Here is a 19214-nt window from a genome sequence, read left to right on the forward strand (position 1 = left end):
TGCTATGGAAGGGACATCAGTCCCACCTACATACAGCTCAATAAATATGGAACGTATTCTCCCGGTGAAGCTTTGGTGGTAGGAAATGTCTGTCATGCTCAGTGTCTCCCTCCTATGTCCATCACTTGCATGGACGAGTTATCACACATTAATGCACTGTTGCTGTTTGGGGATTATTACAGAAATAATGAGTGTCCCTGCCACATTACGTCCCACCAGGTTCCCTACACACAGGTCGGAGTTCCCCGCCCCCCGGCAGTGTTCCTGAGGAACAGCAGCAAATTGCTCGTCAGGGCTCATACACCAGTATTAATAGCGAGGGGGAATTCATTCCCGAGGTAAGGAATACTGTATGTAGTGTTGTTCTCAGTGTATTTATGTGTAAAGGTGTAATCCCATCTGTACAGGGTTAGTTTAGTTGTTCACATTGAGGCTAGAGAAAACATTTGTACAGCTTTATTAAGGCATTGGGATCTGCTCTATAATAAGTTCCTCCAGGCTCCTTTTTCTCAAAGAAGGACAAACGTTGATCACTGGGTTTCCATCTTTTAGGAATTGGGAGTGGGACCCCTAGTTTAGTTGTCCATTGCCCATAATAAATCTGTGTATGTAGTAGTGCCAGGGGTGGCCAGGCTGAGGGGGAGCTGGAGACAGAATTTACCTGGCAATGGGCCACAATAAGAAAAAAATTCAAATGCATACATGTGTACACTAACACACAGCATAACCTGACTGTGTCAGAGTACAGTAGGGCCCCGCTTCTCCGCGATCCGCCAAACGGCGGTGCTATTGCCTGACTGCAGTCATGTTTCCGCGCATGCACAGAATGGAAGGCCGACTCCGCGCATGCACAGAAGGTACCAGCGACTCCACGATTCTTTGCGGCGCGGGGAATAGTAAGAGAGGCTACATCTGTAAAGCGATGGGTTTTATTTTGCATCTCAGACTCTGTTTAATGGATGTTAGAAGCAAAGCTTCTTCCTGTGAGTAACACATCAAACCAGGAGATGACCGATTCAGAATAACAGGGCAAAGTGCAACGCAGGAGTGGCCAACTCCAGTCCTCAAAGGCCGCCAACAGGCTAGGTATTAGGGGTTTCCCTAATAAGGGATATCCTGAAAACTTGCCCTGTTGTTGGCTCTTGAGGACTGGCGTTGGCTACCCCTGGTGTAAAGGATGGAACTGCGATCTGATAATTGCTGTGACATTCCTGGTGGGAGGGCTCACCGTTTCCCTTCTCTTGTGTGCAGGTGCTAGATTCCTTCATCAGCCCTTCATCATCGCTCTCCAGCAGCTGCCAGTCATTGGACAGGTCTCTGGACAGGTAGGACAGTCACGTTTAATGAGTTGATTTTGGGAGACGACTGAGCCACCTGTGCTGAAGCAGGGATAGCCTGAAAACCTGGACCTCTTGGTGGCCCTTGAGGACTTGAGTTTGCCACCCCTGACAGAGAGCATGTTTACTGAACGTTTCGGTGACAGTTGTGGTGTTGTTCTATTGCTGGGGGATCCCCCTGTAACCGAACGGTTCTTGTTTTGGCTTTCAGCCCCGCGTACTCGACACCAGTTCCAAGAAGGAAGGGCCAGCTCAAAGACAGCTTGGATTGTTTAGGTAAAGATACCCACGGCACTTAACGAAACTGTAACTACTCCCCACAATCGGGACTTTCAAGTGAACAGCAGAATTTTAGCGGCATTTTTTTTTTTATCACTAATAATAATAATATAATTCCTTTTTCATTTTACTTTCCAACAGTCATCTGTTTTGATTTACAGAAGACACACACGAGAGTGATCACCGCTCAACCGTAATGTCTTAAAGATGTTGTATAATCATAAAGGGGTGCATATGGGAATAAACAATATTATTACAAAGTCTGATCAAGAAAAAGGTCCCAAAATACTGCACTCAGCCTTTTTACAATTTCAAACGAGACCTTGGTATTGGTATTGATTTACATTACCAATGTTTTATTCAGTGTTTTAGACACTTAAATAATGTATACACCTAATATAATTATTGTCTTCGTATCACGACATTGGATTATATAGAAACACTATTTGTGTATTTTAACGTTTACACAATTTCTGCTGCTGCTTCTATTTTTATTTTTTTTAACATTATTGTGAATTTTATACATTAACACAAAAGGGTAGAAAAACCGAGAGAAGCACAGAAAAGGGAGGTGAAAGAATGCACAAATAGTCTGATAGTCTAGGAAAACCTAAAATACCAAAACAATCTTAACTAAAGTTATATGATGTGTAGCTCCAAGTCATATATTCAAATCTGCTGCTTTCTCGTGAAAAATATTAGACATTGAGTGACCTCTTCTTCCATTGGTGGGGCAAGATTCTGAAATTATTCCCCTCATCAGCAACATACATTTAAGTTGAGTGAGACCACTGCTCATATTTGGCTTCATTCACAAATTCACTTTATATAGTCTACTAATGAAAAGCCTTCAAAGTTAAAGGCAGCTAATGATAAGATAGACCTTTAGAAGTTGAGACAAATCCATACATCCAAGACAGTATTTTATTTTAAATCAATCAATGTTGATTTAGCGCGCCAACTACCCAAACGTTTCGCAGTGCAGATCAATATAGTGGCCATTGAGGCCAGTGGCCAAACGCTTTGAAGAAGAGGTGGGTCTTTCGTAAAAGCTTGGCAGGTGGGAGCTTTGCTGATGTTGATAGAGAGGTTGTTCCAGAGCTTGGGACCTTCTGCTGTTTTTCCAATGTTGGCGGATTTAAATCGAGGAACCCTGAGCAGATTGTGTTGTTGGCTGGCGGCCACGTGCCTAAGTGTCATCCTTCCCTTTATTTCCTAGATTTTGAAATTCCCTTATACGAGAAGTTTGGAAAAGGAGGAACTTTTCCTAGGCAATATCATCTTTCCCAGAGTCGGAAGGACTACAGCGATGGTGAGAACTATGATAGTATAAAACTATACGCGTGCGGGGGATGTATTGTTAGGCTTGGTAATATTGCTAGGTATTATCTACCTTTAAAATGTGGGGGTTTCGTGTAAATTATTATGTTTTTTATATTCGTAAACGATAACTTTTTTTAATAAAGCTTTTTAGATACGGTTTATCACTATAACAATCACCACTTTTGATTAATCATTAGTTGGTCTTTAAATCAGGAATCCTCTAAAACTTTTAATGCAAAATCAATAACGCGGTTAAAACTGACAAAAAGGATGAAACATTGTGGGTTTTCTGATTCTGTACTTCCTTGTCCTGTGTGTATCTGTACAAACTGTGTAATACAGCAGACAAAAGCTTAAGGGACGCCATGTGTACAATGGATGGGAAGATAAGTTACCCTGTGCTCCTATGCCATTACCCGCACTGTATGATACGTAATAATGTGAGGAACGAATCAGACCCTTGGGACCTGTAGAAGACATGCCCGTGGGAGAATGGGGTCTTGTTTTATAAGCGGGAATATTTGACCTCGCCGTAACTGGAAGGTCCCCAAGAATGGAATTTTGTTCCTGAGTAAACAATAAGTAAATGAGTGGTGACCGTGGCAGGCAGTCACTGAGGGGAACGCCACTTATCATAGTGACCATCCATTCTCTGGCTGAGGATTTGTCATTGCACTGGGAAGTCACACTGCTTTAACCACTAGAGGCAGTGCAGAGATATGGCAATGTTTCATAGGCACACATTAAAAAGATGGGTGACCAAAGCCCTCCACCATACAGTACATAAGAATACCACTCGTGGTGCATTTGCATGTCTCAGACAGGTTCCGGGCCGGCGTGATGGCGGTGCCGTCAATGCCTGTGCACCGAGCCTCGCTCTTAGAGGTATCGTGCTCACTCCCACAACAATTAAACTGATTGTTGGGGGAGAGCGCGAGGCCTTTATAAGCATCTCTTACATGGTCTGGCGGCAGTCTTCGTCTGAGCCACTGATTGAGCCGCCTGTGCTGAAGCAGGGATATCCTGAAAATCTGACCTGTTGGTGGAGGAGGGGGGTTGGGGGAGTATGAGGATTGGAGTTGGCTGCCCCTGGTCTTAGTTCGTCCATGTGTCTTCTATGTCAAATGACCAAACAGGAGCATAAGAAAGGAATGATAGGGCGTCCCACGAACAAGGGGAGTCCAATGTGCCAGTGCCATGTAGAATATAAATAATAATAATTTGTATAGCGCTGCCAGTTTTACGTAGCACTTTACAGAGACATTTTGCAGGCACAGGTCCCATCACCGTGGAGCTTACAATCTATGTTTTTGGTGTCTGAGGCACAGGGAGATAAAGTGACTTGCCCAAGGTCACAAGGAGCCGACACCGGGAATTGAACCAGGTTCCCCTGCTTCACACTCAGTGCCAGTCAGTGTCTTTACTCACTGAGCCACTCCTCTAAAGAAGGTCAAAATAAAAGAAAAAAGCACATAACACTGACATACTCAACATCAAGTTCTTCTTTTTTTTCTTTACAGTCATTAGAAACGATTAGAATAAATGTTGGCGTTTATGGGGGAAATGGCAGCCATCTTACTTTTAGTCAAAAGTCTATGATTTTGGAGACTGATCTATCCGGATTGCAACATCATAACCGTAAAATATCACATAAAAAAGCACAAGGAACTCTGTCCCCATTAATAATAAAAAAAATAAGCACCCCGGACGCAACCTTTAATCTAGGGAAACCCGGCCAAGATAGATCTTACCACATTGATAGTTAAACGTGGAAAATGATGGGAACATGCTTAGAATTAAGTAATGAATTACCATGGTTGAACCTAAATTAGGTAGCTGTCATTGTTTTTATATGGGTGATAAGGGCGCAAGCAACAATCACCTGCATATCATTGAACCGTCTGATTGGATATTTTTGGAACTTGTAAAGGTCGGAGAACGTTTCCCAGAAGTTACGTTCCGCCCGAGAGTCTGTTCCAGCTCGGTCCCTGCAGCAGAACGAGAAGCGTTACCGGGGACACGCTAGTCACTATGCCATGTGATGAGCCCAGGAAGAAGAGGTGGAACAACTCTGAGCAAAGCTTACCGTTCTTCAACTCCTCGCCTGCTGACCACTGCAATAAATGTAAGTCCAGGGCCTGGTCATAAGGCATTAGGATTATTTTCAGGAGGGTTCATAGAGGTGTAGTGCAGGATGCTATGTATTCCCCCAGAAGATACCACATATCCTGTCCTAAAACAGAATATTGTAGATAATAAATAGTAATCTAAGGTGTATGTGCTCTTAAAAAAAACCAAGTTCAACCAACTTCGTTAGAGGTTGTCCAATTGGGGGAGACTGGTAAATATAACTGGTGCACCAACAAGTTACATTTCAATCCTAATATATTGTTATTTTGTTATATAACCGCACTTAGTGGTTGTCTGTACCATCCAAATGTCAGACCTCCATTAACTGTTATATCATGGAATGAAAATATATTAAAACTGAAATGTAACTTATTAGTGGGCGGCTGTTTTTTCTTCTTCTTTGTATCGCAGAGTCTCTGTAGCATCTAGGGCCATATTTACTAAGCTGACTTCTGCAATAAGACCATCAAGTCAAAGACACCCTGTTGACACCCTATAGCCCATTCAAGTCAATGGACTGTAAGGTGCTCATGTCTTATGGCAGAAGACTACTTAGTAAGTATTTGGCATTCATGGCAGTATTGGTGCAGAACAACATATCCTGCCAGAACACCCCACGTGTGACCGGGAAGCCCAGTACCGCTCTATATGTACATCCAGTGTACGAAGAAATGGCGGCTATGTTGGCCAACAAAAAGAAGGGTTTGGGACAGAAATCATGGGTGCATTAGACAAATTAGTATGCTCTTTAACCTGGTGCATTAATTGTCTCTTAAATTAATATGTGTTACTGTCCAATGTTATGTCAGTGTGTTTCTTCTAGTTTCTTACATTAATATATTACTGTCCAATGCAATGTCATTGTGTGTGTTCTAGTTTCTTACATTAATATATATTACTGTCCAATGCTTGTCATTGTGTGTGTTCTAGTTTCTTACATTAATATATATTACTGTCCAATGTTATGTCATTGTGTGTGTTCTAGTTTCTTACATTAATATATATTACTGTCCAATGCTATGTCATTGTGTGTGTTCTAGTTCCTTACATTTGGCGGATTTAAGTGACATAAATAAAAAGTAAAACAGCGGTGACACATCCCATTCAAATATTACGTGGGTTCAGTATGAAATTGACTTTATTTAGTTCAGCGCCATATGTTGCTAATCATTATACATATTGCATAATACGCATCGATTGTTGACCTGATGTATAAAAATGCCAGGATTTTAGGACCTTTCTACATGTACCAGTTGGAAATCTCTGACCCCTAAAGCCTGCCTCAGCGACTCCCAGACCAGTTAGACAATTAGTGTCACATCTGTACAGCCATTTTATTGTTTATTTATTCGTATATAATGGCCTAAGTGATAAATAACAATCATAATGGCGAATAAATGTACTTTTCCCATACAAGAAAGTGCAGTCAGTTCTGACGGGCGTTCTCGAGCCCAATAAAGTGTTTTTCCAGCATAGTGCTGAAAAGAAGTTGCACAGTATTTATGAATGGGGCTCAAGTGCTAGTGGATGTGGGCAGAACTGATCAAAGTACTTGTGTTTACCGACTCCTGTAAGTACGATGATACTGTGTGTGCTCAGCTACATCTTATCTCCAAGCCATTTCTTATTTTTGTTTGAATGCATCTATTATAAATCATTTTGGTGAAATTTAGTGTAAATATTATAAACCAGCCTACTAAAGCACTTTTATGTTCTTAACCTTTCCTGCACTAGTGCAGAGAGGGGCCACCCTGATATTGTCACCGGTCAGGAAATATTCACCTTCATTGTATACTTTGTACAAGTAATAATGGACAGAAGCCTATGAATGGGGGGGGGGTGGCATCACACGACATCGTGACACTTCTCTTATTCATTGGTTTATCAGCAATGATTCCGGGGACCATTTCTATTTCCCACAAGTGTAAGCACAATGCTAAAAAATAATATTAAACCAGGAGAGAGAAACATACAGTTTCCAAGTATGTTCAAGGGAGACAGAAAGAGAAAGGGTTATAGAGGTGTGTGAGCCATTTGCACATTCGCGACCCGAGACAAAGTTGGGGCAAGGGAAAGACTGCCAAAAATAAATCTTGCTATCTTATTCTGCAGAAGTTCAATAACGGTAAAATAAGAAATCAAAGTTGAGGTTAGCTGCAAGTGTGAGCAGCTGAACCCATAAGTCTGCAGCAACAGCGAGCTATCCAGCAGCTGGTGCAGTTCACTGTTAAATCTGCTGCCTTGAATAACAGAGATTGTGGGTTCTGATCTTGTTGGACCTGGCAGTATCCCTTTTTCGCACAAGGTGCCTTAGGACCTGGTTTGTCAGTATAAGTCTTATGGAAATCCTTTAGGAGGTGCGGGGTACGAGTCATTTAAATATATACTTTGCATATTCCATTAGCATATCTCCCAGGTCTGCTCCTCTTTGTGCAGAGATGTCTCACCACATGTTATTTGAGTGGAGGTTTCAGGGGGTATATATAGAACTTGGGACTATACCAAAATAGGTGTCTCTCTTGCTCTCTCAAATTTGTGACTACTTCCGCGTGTGTTCATAGTCATAAACACTGTGTTTGTGTCCCAGGCTGAAATCAAAGTCACAGCCTTTTGTATTTGAGATGGACCATATACCATAAATTCTACCTCACACTTTTTTTCCCTCCAATATTTCTCTGGCATGATACCGACCCTCAGTGCAAAGAGCACATAACCGATTGGTCATTATGGGTTACAATTGCATTGGCGTTTTTTTAATCAATACATCATATTACTTTTTTTTTTTAAAGGAGAGGCACAAATGTAACAAGCTTTTCCCTGTAGCCCCGCAGGCTCCTACCAACTGGAGGCTGGGAAAACTGCTCGGGAGAGGAGCGTTCGGAGAAGTGTATCTTTGCTACGATGTGGACACTGGCAGAGAACTGGCTGTAAAGCAGGTGCCCTTTGACCCAGACAGTCAAGAAACAAGCAAGGTGAGTGGGTGTCCCAGGAGACCTGGTCATGACTATTGCGATGACCGGTCTTCCAGCATTGAAAGGGTTATTCACATATCACAGTGTGTATTTAGCACTCTACCATATAAATATTCATTGAAAAGTGCAGACCTGCAATGCCACATGGGGCTGCGATTAGTGAAGGCCATTGTCAACACAGCACTTTTATTCTATTTGACAAGTTTGTTTAATTAGATCGTGATATTTATTCACACACCTTGCTTCAAAAATCACATTGAGTGACAGGGGCTGGACAAGGGCAGTGACATTCACTCCAAACCTCCAGCTATATAAATACTGCCAGGGAAACTTTATTAAATGATGTAAAGATAGTTATGACTTATTTTATTAATAGGCATCAGGCATCTTGGACCATGTATGAGACACATTCACACAAGGCTTCATAAATATGATCCTTGGCGTCCATTCGAGTGATTGGGCTGTGAGACGTCTTCCGGCACAGGAGGTGTCCTATGGAGTGACGCTGCTCAGTAAATATGGCCCTTTTTAGGTTATTCTCTTACGGTGTCTTCCAGCATTGAGGGTGTCTGATTCAGTAGCACTTCATAGGAAATATGGACCCTCATTTTCATCTACTAAAAAGTACCACAGTGTTTAGTTCAGTGTGGTCCTATCAGTGGGCTGTTTCCTGCTGTACAGTGCATTTTAGGATAAACATTTGATGAGATTCTACATAATTCAGTTGATTTGTGTCTGAGAAGCTCTATGTAGCTGGCATGCTTTATTAGATGGGACACCGTTGCACATTAAATATACATCCGATGTATGACAGTAAGGTCCCACTGGCGATAGATGTGAGCATACAGTGTGCTGTATACATACACATGGAAGGTCAGTCTGTCCTTATTTACATTGGCGACCTGAAATGAGCTTTGGCTGCTAGTAATTAAACCCAGTGCAAAGTAGGAAGAACAGCACTGACCTGAAAGATATGTCTGCTTTTTATCTATTGAATGCAATGTTTTTTATGCTTGATTAATGGATCTGATCATCCTGATGAATTGCAAGTCTCAGTATGCATGATTAGTATACTAGTAATATGTGTAGCGTCTGGCATTATATAAAACCGTCAACTGAGCCCTGCACACCACACACAAAGTGGCGAAGGCATGAACAGCATATACGAACTGTCCATTTTATTTGTCAGGAGTAAGCAGGAAAATCTATTTCTGAATAAATGACCAGGCGTTTACAGAGGTACAGTACTATCTATTTCTGAATAAATGACCAGGCGTTTACAGAGGTACAGTACTGTACATTTAGTATCCTTGGGATTCTATTCACAGAGTTCTACAATTGTTCATGTACACATACAGTAACCGTTATTTACTTGCATAGTTTACTTTAATTCATTTAATAGAGGGAGCATGTACAGTACAAGGGTAATTATCTTGGGAACCAGTCCTGGCACAAAAAATAGTAAACTTCAGCCCCGGAAGAACCTCCCCGCCCCCTGTTCCAATGATGTTAAAAATATTTAAAAAATCCAGCTGAGATTTCTGCTTTAAGATGAAAATTACAAATCCTAAAAATTAAGAAAGAAAAAAAGGAAATTAACTTCTTCATTTACACTTTAAGATAAATCCACCAGTGGTGGAAGGGCCTTAAACACATCTCTTTGTTTTTCTGTACTAAAGGTTTTTAAACTCCATTGACTTTTGCAAAGCAGTACAGGTGTACATGGCACGCCCCTCACCCCGTAATATGGTAAAATAAGCAGTTATCAGGTGACATTATTAAGGTTTCTGCCTCGTTATTCTCGCTCTCTGCTTATCTGTTCTGGTATATGCCCTGCAATAAACACAAAGATAATATTAACCGCCAGTCATTTTCATCCAACTGTGATGGAAAGCAATCTTTAATATAAAGTGAATGTGTGCAGAAAGTGAGCGTTACATTTCTGTGCTTGACACGCAGATGGCTTTTTTCCAAGTGTCTTCTTCTTGTTGACTGCAGGAGGTGAATGCCCTGGAATGTGAGATTCAGCTGCTGAAGACACATCGTCATGAAAGGATAGTTCAATACTACGGCTGCCTGCGGGACCCAACAGAACGGAAACTGTCCATCTTTGTGGAGTATATGCCAGGGGTAGGTAGTCAAATCTGTTTTCTAAGTCCCAGTCAGGGCATTTACAGTTTACTCATATTTGGAGGAATCCTTAGGTCAGGAACCACAGATCTCCTTTATTGACTTAACAAGGCGTTAAGTTCTAACACCGTATTAAGTGCCGTTTTCAGCCGTAACGAGCCTTGCGGTAACCATAATGGACGTTGGCAAAAGAGGTGTTCCCTGTAACAACCCCTCTCCGCAGAGGATTTGTGCACCGCAGGGATTTACGATGCGTTAGTTAGGTATGAACCAAAGGTGGCGTTGGCTCCCTCCAAAGCCTGAAATTTGGGTCTTGGAGGAGAGATGTGGAGAGAGAAAGAGCCCCTCAAACACGCTTTTAAACAACACATGGAGAGACCTGGGAAATATGCTAATAGGTTATCTGATGACAACCTTTAGGTAAGACGAGTGTAACGCAAGCCTTGGTATGTTGGGCAGTGCTAACTTAACAGGCCGTTCAGCCTATACTAATGAGATAAATAGCGGGCATTCTTTTTGCATGTATTTAGCTTTGTGGATTGGCGTTGGCCTCAGGGAACATAACGTCCGTCACTGATTTTGATAACAGGACGTTATGAGCCCTGAGTTAAAGGAGCTTTGTGCATCTCGGCCTTTAGGGATTTAGGCACTAAGCTTCAGGAATGATTAACAAGTTATGGATCGTCACTCATCTCAATGGTAGGGAATGCAAGTTCAATACTTACTTGTGATGTGTTGATGATTTTGGAGTTTAGGGAATAGGTCATTTGGTGTTGTACGTACTGTAGCTCAGTTACTTTTTTCAGCGGTAACACTTGTTACTATTTTACAATGAATCCAACATTTTTGCAACCACAACCTTTCCACTAGAAATCGAAGATGCCAACCTGATTGCACAGATACCTGTATATTATCAAGTAAAATACACTGTGCTTACTAGATTAGGGATACCAGTAACTTATAAGCATACAAAGTAAAGAAAAAGCCGACAGGATGACCAATGGGGTTGCCAATATTAATTGGCCGAACGGTAGGAGGCTGCATTGGGACCATTTTTAAATAGGGCAGATGCCCACTTGTAAGGGTGCCGTTCCGTTCACCATGCAGTTGTAACCCTCTTTCCTGGTGACTAGACAGGGCTACTGATGCTGTTTATACCTGCTGACTCACCGAGATCTGAGCCTCCGCTAACTGGGAGCCTGGGGCAACAATAAGTAATTGGCAGCGCCTCCACTTGCCCAGGATCCCCTATATGTGAGATTCCCCTGGACAAGAATAATAACAACGATCCACAACTCTGTAACCTTTTACTATGTACGTGAAGAGTATGGACACACATGCATTACATATACCCATGAACAGTATACATACATATATATATATATATATATATATATATATATATATATATATATATATATATATATATATATATATATATATATGATATGGCTAATCAATAATCTTGGCAGTATAAGCATAGCATACACACACAATATATGATTGACCCTATACCAGTGGCTCTGGCCACGCTCCACCGTGGAGTAGTGTCCCCTTCCCACCACCGTGTGCACCCCACACCGTGTCCAATATTCTGGACCAGTTCCTTGGTCACTTATCCCCCAGTGTCCCCAAAGAACCCTCCCCCAAGGAGGGATCAGCGCCTGCAGGTACCGGTGTTGGTGCACTTATAATAATACCTGCCAGGCGCTCCAGCACCCGGTAGCTGTTACTTCGAAAAGGATCCGCGGATCCAGCGTCGTCTCTCACAAGTCTTGACTCAATACTGCAGTTTGATCCCAAACTGCAGATCACCATGTAGCTCAGGAAGATGCTGTGTCCCTGACTGCTACTATCAGTAAGTGTGACTCCCTATCTAGGGCTGTTCCCTGCAGTACCACAAGCTAGTGGTGACTCAGGGCCAGTACTGGGGCCTAGGGGGAATATCCTGGCCCATGCAGTGGGTCACTGACCCCCTGCACTACACACCTCCTCTCCCCTTGCTCTCCCAGAACTCCCTGGCTAGCGTGGTCTCTGCTGCACGCTTCCCTTTCCTGTCTACCAGCAATACTCAATCCTATTCGCTCCCTGGCATCATGTGACCCTGCTGAGGCTCATGGGAATTGTAGTCCCAGCTCAGAGCCTCTTCTCTATTGGTCCCGCTTCGCGCGCTTTCCACTGCACATGGGCCAGGTCCGCCGCAGCTCTCCAGGCCCCGCACATGCGCAATCCTGACCAACATGGCGGCGCCCTGCATCGCAGCTACCGGGTGCCCCCGGCGACTCAGCCGCCCACACAGCCCTCCTGGAGCGCACAAGTACGTGAAAGGGTCACCGGAACCTCAGGGCTACACAGGAATATTCTTATCTTTTTAAGATGTCTTCACCATACTATTCACTACTTCACCATTGTAGTCCCCCCCCCTCCCCTGCTAAATTGATATTTAAACTTTTTATTTAATTCCTAAAAAAATAGCCCCAAATCTATAACAAGGCAGAAAACTTAGGTATGTTTTAAAAAAAAAAAAATCTTAACTGAACCAGGGAGGAGGTACGGGGGATCCCTCCCATTCAGGAACAACAAATCCGGGGAGGACCAGCTCTCCACCGGGCAAACTAGGAAACAATATGGCTGCCAGGGGTAGGCCTCGCTCCAGCGAGCAATAGAAAATGTATATTGGTGACGTCGGTGGCCAGGCCCAGCTTTTGGAAGGTGCTGCTTCTGCTCTCCTTGTTCCTAGTCCTTTTTTGAAATGGCTGTTTCACAGTTTAGATAAACACACACACACAGTAGATACATATCCACATTTTGTTAAAGCGGCAACGTTAGTGACGTTCAAGGCGTCGTTTGACGCTGCGATTTGGAAGGAGAACGAGGGCGGCAGCAAGGAGGCGGCCGCCACACTCAAGCTCCTTCCCATCAGGCCCGATAAGCCTGGGAGCGCGGCAATTGCATATGGTGGCGGACATTTTTGCTGCCCTATGCCCAGGCCTAATGGGAAATCCTCCACTGTTCGTGAATTTACTTCTTGTACGACTTTGATGTGTTATATCCACTGTGAAATCCCGCTTGCTCTCTAGCTGGGCAAAACAATTAGTTTCTCCAGCCTCTTTAAAGATTTCAATTGTAATTCCATCCACCCCCGCCCCCACCCCCCCACATGTGGTTTCTTCCTCTACTGCAAGGATGCTGAACTCCAGTCCTCAAGCCCCCTCCCCCTTCCAACAGGTCAGGTTTTCAGGATATCCCAACTTCAGCACAGGTGGCTCAATCAGTCCCTGCTTCAGCACAGATTGAGCCACCTGTGCTGAAGCTGGGACATCCTGAAAACCTGACCTGTTGAAGGGCTTGAAGAGGACTGGATGGCAGGACCCCCTGCTTTACTGGATGGATTATGCTCTGTATTATCTGCGTTCTCATCCACTTCCTTGTAGAATTCCTGAACGCTCTTTATCATGCAGTAAGTGCACAGCCTTTTATTGTTGATCCATCGTCTTGTTTAAGTTCAACGATTTTCTTCTTTCCCAATCATAAGTCGCTGCTTCATCTTCTCTAAGCTTTTGTTATCTTCGACAGTCTTCCTCCCCACATCACCATAAAATGTTCTTCCATCCTCAGTTATACGTTGGGGTTCGTCCTGCACAGCTGTGCACATTCAATTCTTGTGTCATGGGACGGGTTCATTTCTTGGCGTCTCCTCTGTAATTGCTTTCTCCCAGTTACTTCCTTATCCTGTTTTATTTCTTAGCAAATTCTCCAGTGTTTGCTGCGCTTTCAACTACAATCTTCATTATAATAAGTTCTTCAAAATAGTTTATTAAAGTGCCCCCCCCCCCCTGTATTTCCAGCAAGCTGAAGGGATTTTTCAGTTCTACTGTAGTTAACATTCTCTACTGTTAGGTTATTGATGTCGATTGTTTTTTTAATTTTTTTTTTTAAATCGGGTTTCTTCTCCGCATCTTCGCGTGTAGATGTAATTTTCAGCGAACCAATCAGTGATCACTCCTTGTATCAAAACTGTTAAAGACTGTGCAGTCTTCAATAACGTGTTTTTTTTGTTAGTCAGGATATACAGTAGTCAATTTAATTCTTCAATCCATTGGGTTCATTCCACGTTCATTTTCTATTTGTATTCTTGAAGAATGAATTCATGATGTAGAAGTTTTCACATTCTGCACCTTCTACCAATCTGTCTCCCCGTTCATTCCTGTTACTGTAACCACACTTACTAACTGATGCTTTGTGTTTCTACTGGGCACCAATCTTTGCATTGAGATCTCCCATAACAATCTTGAGGTGACCATTGCCTTTGTTGTTAAGTTGGCTGATTTCATGGTAGAATTCTTCCACTTCATTGTCTGTTAAGCCCAGGGATGACCCTGCCTCCAGAGAATGAGGAGCGTTGTGGTTTGGTTGACAGAGCTGATGTCCAGGAGTCCGTTCCACCAACCTATTTTTACACATCTATATCAAGAATACATCTTGTGAGTTTCAGACCTTTCTTGGTTATTTCTTTTTTTGGACTTAATCAAAATATCGACCACTTCCCACCCTCCTTCTCCAGCTGGAAATCAGAAGCCACCCCACCGCCGTCTCTTGTATTCGCTTCTTACTAGTAAGGGGCCCTCATACGCTCTGCCCTACACATTCCACCATAGGTAGAAAAAGTCAACGTTTCTATTTCAACACATGCAACAAATTGATATATTTATTGTTTTGTTGCAGGTTGTGATACATTTTAATGGACCAACTGGAGAGTCTGATATAAACGATGCAATTACACATAATAATACTTATCACAAAGAGACCTTTAAGGTTTTGAAAACTGCGAACACTAAAATTGGATCTTTTAAGAACTCTCATGCTGGTCCATTAAAAGATACCACAAAGCACAACCTACATCACACTTCCACGTCTCCAGGACACACAAGGCTACTAGAATTTTGAACTACATAAGTAGAAAAAAAGTTGGTAACCTCCCGAATTGTTTGTATTCTTCAAAGACCTATTGTATGTTTTACTGTAACGGGGCCCAACAGTTAACCTTTCCAGTGACCTCCCTGGTTACGGCACACCAGAAGCACTAATGGTGGATCAGATATATCATGGGCACTTGCTCATTTTCTAGGTGGTGATTGGGCAGACTGCTCTTATGGAATGGACAGCCCAATCAAAACAAAAATGCAGCCACATCCATTTCCTGGGACTGGTCGTCTCATGTGATTTGCTCCTAGAGCAGTCACATGACCCAGACTTGCTGGAGGCCTGGCGGCATCAGAGACTTCTGGCACTTCTGGGTCATGTGACTGCTCTAGGAACAATCACATGGCGGCAACACTATAGGTTAACTGTTTTGCCGCCTAAGAGGCCTTAAATACAGCAATGTGTTGCAGGCCACTCCGGCAGGAAGGGCTAAGCACCTTGTAATATGAACGTTTCTTGTTTATTAGTTGGCAGAGGTAACCCTTTTGCTGTGTGTAAGGTCAGTAGTAAAGTTTTAACAATATTTTTTTTATTTTTTTATTATCAGGACACTCCCCAATTTATTTGTACATATCCCTTACAGGTCAAATTGACCCCTTTTGGGCTGTTTGGGTAAATGATATACCCTTAGATTCAATGTTCATCATTACGAGTGCCAGTTGTCTATGGAGCTTCTCTTAACCAGGTTTTGCTTCTTCTGAGTCAAAGAAAAAATGATCACATGAACAGACTCTAAGAATAATTCTGCATTGGAATTGTAATACGGTATATTCTCCTATTTACTCTGTGCAGACAAACATGATACTTAATACAATTATGAATGGCAAGGCGAGATGGAAGTTAGAACTCGCTGTTTCTGCCGAAGCAATATAGTTGGCATTTAAGTGAATGGGCTGTAACGTGTCTTCAAGCGCAAAAAGGCGCCTTAGGGCGCAGCACTGCTTGGCGAATATGGGCTGAAATCCGTACTATGGATCTTTGATAATGGCAAACAGAAAAAAAGAACAGGCACACAATGTCGGAAGCGAAACATTGATTTGGTCCATTTATACTGAACATGAAAAGTGAAATCAGTAACATCAAGTTTCATGTATATGTTATTGATTTTTCATGCATTTATTATTTTGTCTGCAGCTTAAACGTGTAGAAATAAGCCCATTTCGTTGTAATTGAATGCTATAGATACCACGGGAGATTGTAGCTCTACAATCCCCTACCAATGAAAGCAAGAAGATGCACTATTGTCCCGGCACTGACTCCTTCGCACAGCTCTCACGTTTCCTGTTGTTTCTGCTGTAGGGTTCGATTAAGGACCAGCTGAAATCTTACGGTGCGCTGACTGAAAATGTTACCCGGCGGTACACGCGGCAAATTCTGCGCGGGGTGTCCTACTTACATAGTAATATGATTGTACATCGAGACATCAAAGGTAAACGCATGACTCTGTTTCCTATCCATGTAATATAGATGTGTCATGAACGCGGGAAGCTATGGATAATCTGGTATAGTGTTTAAGGTGTGTGATGAGCACCCTGATGCATTGTATGTCCCACTGGTAAAGGAACTGGTTAATTCACTGAAGGTTTCATGCTTAAACGAATAGCAGGAGAGGAAAAGTAATAGAATACTCAGCTTTGAGATGGTTGAGTTTCCCTAGAAAGCTACACACTGAGGCTCTTCAATAGGACATATGTTGAAACCATTTATTTAGTGCAACTTGTACTGTATGTAGAGAGCAAATAAGACTTATGGACACATTTACTAAGTGGTGCTAATGTATAAGGTGCATTCAGTGAAATGGGCTTTAAAGTCAATTACTGTATGGCTTATTGGCAACTCTTAGTAAATATGGCCCTTCAAGTAGTACCTCTATTTACACGCAGACTATTCTATGGCTGACACAGCTGTTTATTTTAGGGAAGAAACTGGTCTGAATGTTGGTATGACATTTCTATTATAGTGATAGATTTTCTTTAGTTTATAACACAAACCATATTTAAAGCGTAAATAATTTATAGGCGAAATATGTTCCATAGGTCGCACTGAGCTGGAACTAGGTTTCAAACCACTGTAAGTTCTCCCACTTCTAAATAAATGTTTGAACCCCTTGAATATAAATCGGTCACTCCTGATTTTGAATTGGGCATCGTTCCCAGAGTTCTTGTTTATTTAATAATGAATTCTGCCAAAATGCTCTTTCTTCCTTACTATGGCTGAATGGGCCTTGTATGGAGCCCACCAGCTCAGCGTGTGGTACCGGGAAATTGTTAGTAATTTTTGAGCAACAGTGACAACACACTATTTCCTGGGATATTGAACAATGGGAATGTTTCCAGGCCATCTTTATGGCTTCTCCTATTTTCTACCATCATTATATATATTTTGGTCTTGTGTTTTTCACACAGTAATGGATACCAAAGTATACCAAGAGCTCCATAGTTTTAGGAAAATATTTCAAACCATTCCATTTGGCATGAAGTCCTTTCTCATGATCTTTTATAATGATTTACTCAACTGATTATACAGTACTTTGCAATGCCACAACGCCTTATGTTGTTTTGCTACCAGCACGACTTATAAATATGTCCATAATATTTACGAGGCGGTGCTATTGTACGAGACACCTTCCTCCACCTGGTGACTTCGGGGGCCAAGCAAACGCATCCAAACCATTGTGCCCATTCAGGTCAATGGATGGTGTTTTCTGGCATAGGGTAATGTCTGGTGGCATAGCACCGCTTAGTACATATGGCCCCAGACCCGTTCACAGCCGGTGAGGTTAATAAAGATACTGGAATGTTTCCATTTCTTTTCAGATGGTCAAGGAGTGTGTATAGGTATTGGGTGGGTGCTCAAGTGCCTGGCCCCGTAATGATATTCAATTGATCCAAGAGGTGACCATACATGGTCTTGCACCCTCCACCGTTTGTTTTTTTTTAATGCCGCTTTAATAAAGTAATTTTTCATTCACAAAGACCTGTCTCTCTGCTGCTCTGCGCAACGCAATATTTTTGGGGGGATCTTTTCAGATGGTCATCTGGGGAAGGAAGTTACATGATTTTAAAGCAATTATGTGTAATTTTTGTGCGTTTGTCGAGAAAAAAAAAATGTCAACCTTGAGCTGTTTATTAAAGATAGCTCTGACTATAAATGAAAGTACAGGAACACAGCGCAGGCAAGAGAATAAGATATCACAGGAAGGCTGAATTTATGAGATAAAACCTTGGCTCTGCTAAAAGGTGGCATATTGCCTGGCCATTTCCTGGATTGACTAAATGTGTGCTCAGCATAACAATGGTAAAAGACGGGATTATCTTTCCCACCGATTACACTACAAACGTGTGTTGTCCTGTGTGTGCAGGTGCCAACATTTTGAGAGACTCTGCTGGGAATGTAAAACTTGGTGATTTCGGGGCCAGCAAACGCATCCAAACCATCTGCATGTCCGGAACTGGCATTAAGTCGGTGACGGGGACGCCGTATTGGATGAGCCCAGAGGTGATCAGCGGAGAAGGATATGGAAGGAAAGCAGATGTGTGGTAAGGATGCCAAATAAATCCCACATGAGAGATGCAGGAGATTTAAAATCTTATTTTTAAAAAGTGCTTTCCCATTTAGGACTAACTTGAACTAAAGCCAGTTATTTTTTGTTTATTAAGCAAACACTAACAACCATTGAGGTTTAATTCTTTTCTTTTAGAATATATATATATCAGTGTAAGACTAATTTAAAAGCACTTTTAAACACTGGTCCTGGCAGTATTTGTTAAGCATTTTAAACAGAAGTTTAGCTCATGTTTTATGGCCTTTAACTTTGCCTTATCTATGTTGTTATCCTGTGCTCTTGACCACCACCCCAACCCACCACCACCCCAACCCACCACCACCCCAAGCCACCAATTCTAGCACCCCAACCCACCAATACTACCACACTAACCCGCCACCACCCCAACCCTCCACCACCCCAACCCGCCACCACCCCAACCCGCCACCACCCCAACCCTCCACTACCCCAACCCAGGACCACCCCATCCCACGACCACCCCATCCCAACCCACCA

The 19214-nt window shown here is 42.5% G+C and overlaps 1 protein-coding gene across 4 annotated transcripts in view; it reads left to right on the plus strand.

Annotated features, from left to right (window-relative positions):
- Positions 1–19214, plus strand: part of LOC142487890 (mitogen-activated protein kinase kinase kinase 2-like) — a 155084-nt gene that overhangs the window by 132800 nt on the left and 3070 nt on the right. For all 4 annotated transcript variants that reach the window (XM_075587932.1, XM_075587935.1, XM_075587933.1 and 1 more), the window contains 9 exons: positions 220–338; positions 1252–1325; positions 1549–1613; positions 2836–2928; positions 4870–5064; positions 7893–8041; positions 10040–10171; positions 16454–16583; positions 18516–18693. In XM_075587932.1, the coding sequence (XP_075444047.1) occupies positions 220–338; positions 1252–1325; positions 1549–1613; positions 2836–2928; positions 4870–5064; positions 7893–8041; positions 10040–10171; positions 16454–16583; positions 18516–18693 (1135 nt within the window). The remainder of the gene's footprint in view (positions 1–219; positions 339–1251; positions 1326–1548; positions 1614–2835; positions 2929–4869; positions 5065–7892; positions 8042–10039; positions 10172–16453; positions 16584–18515; positions 18694–19214) is intronic.

This window comes from Ascaphus truei, chromosome 2 (assembly GCF_040206685.1).
Source record: "Ascaphus truei isolate aAscTru1 chromosome 2, aAscTru1.hap1, whole genome shotgun sequence".
Classification (NCBI taxonomy): Eukaryota; Metazoa; Chordata; class Amphibia; order Anura; family Ascaphidae; genus Ascaphus; species Ascaphus truei.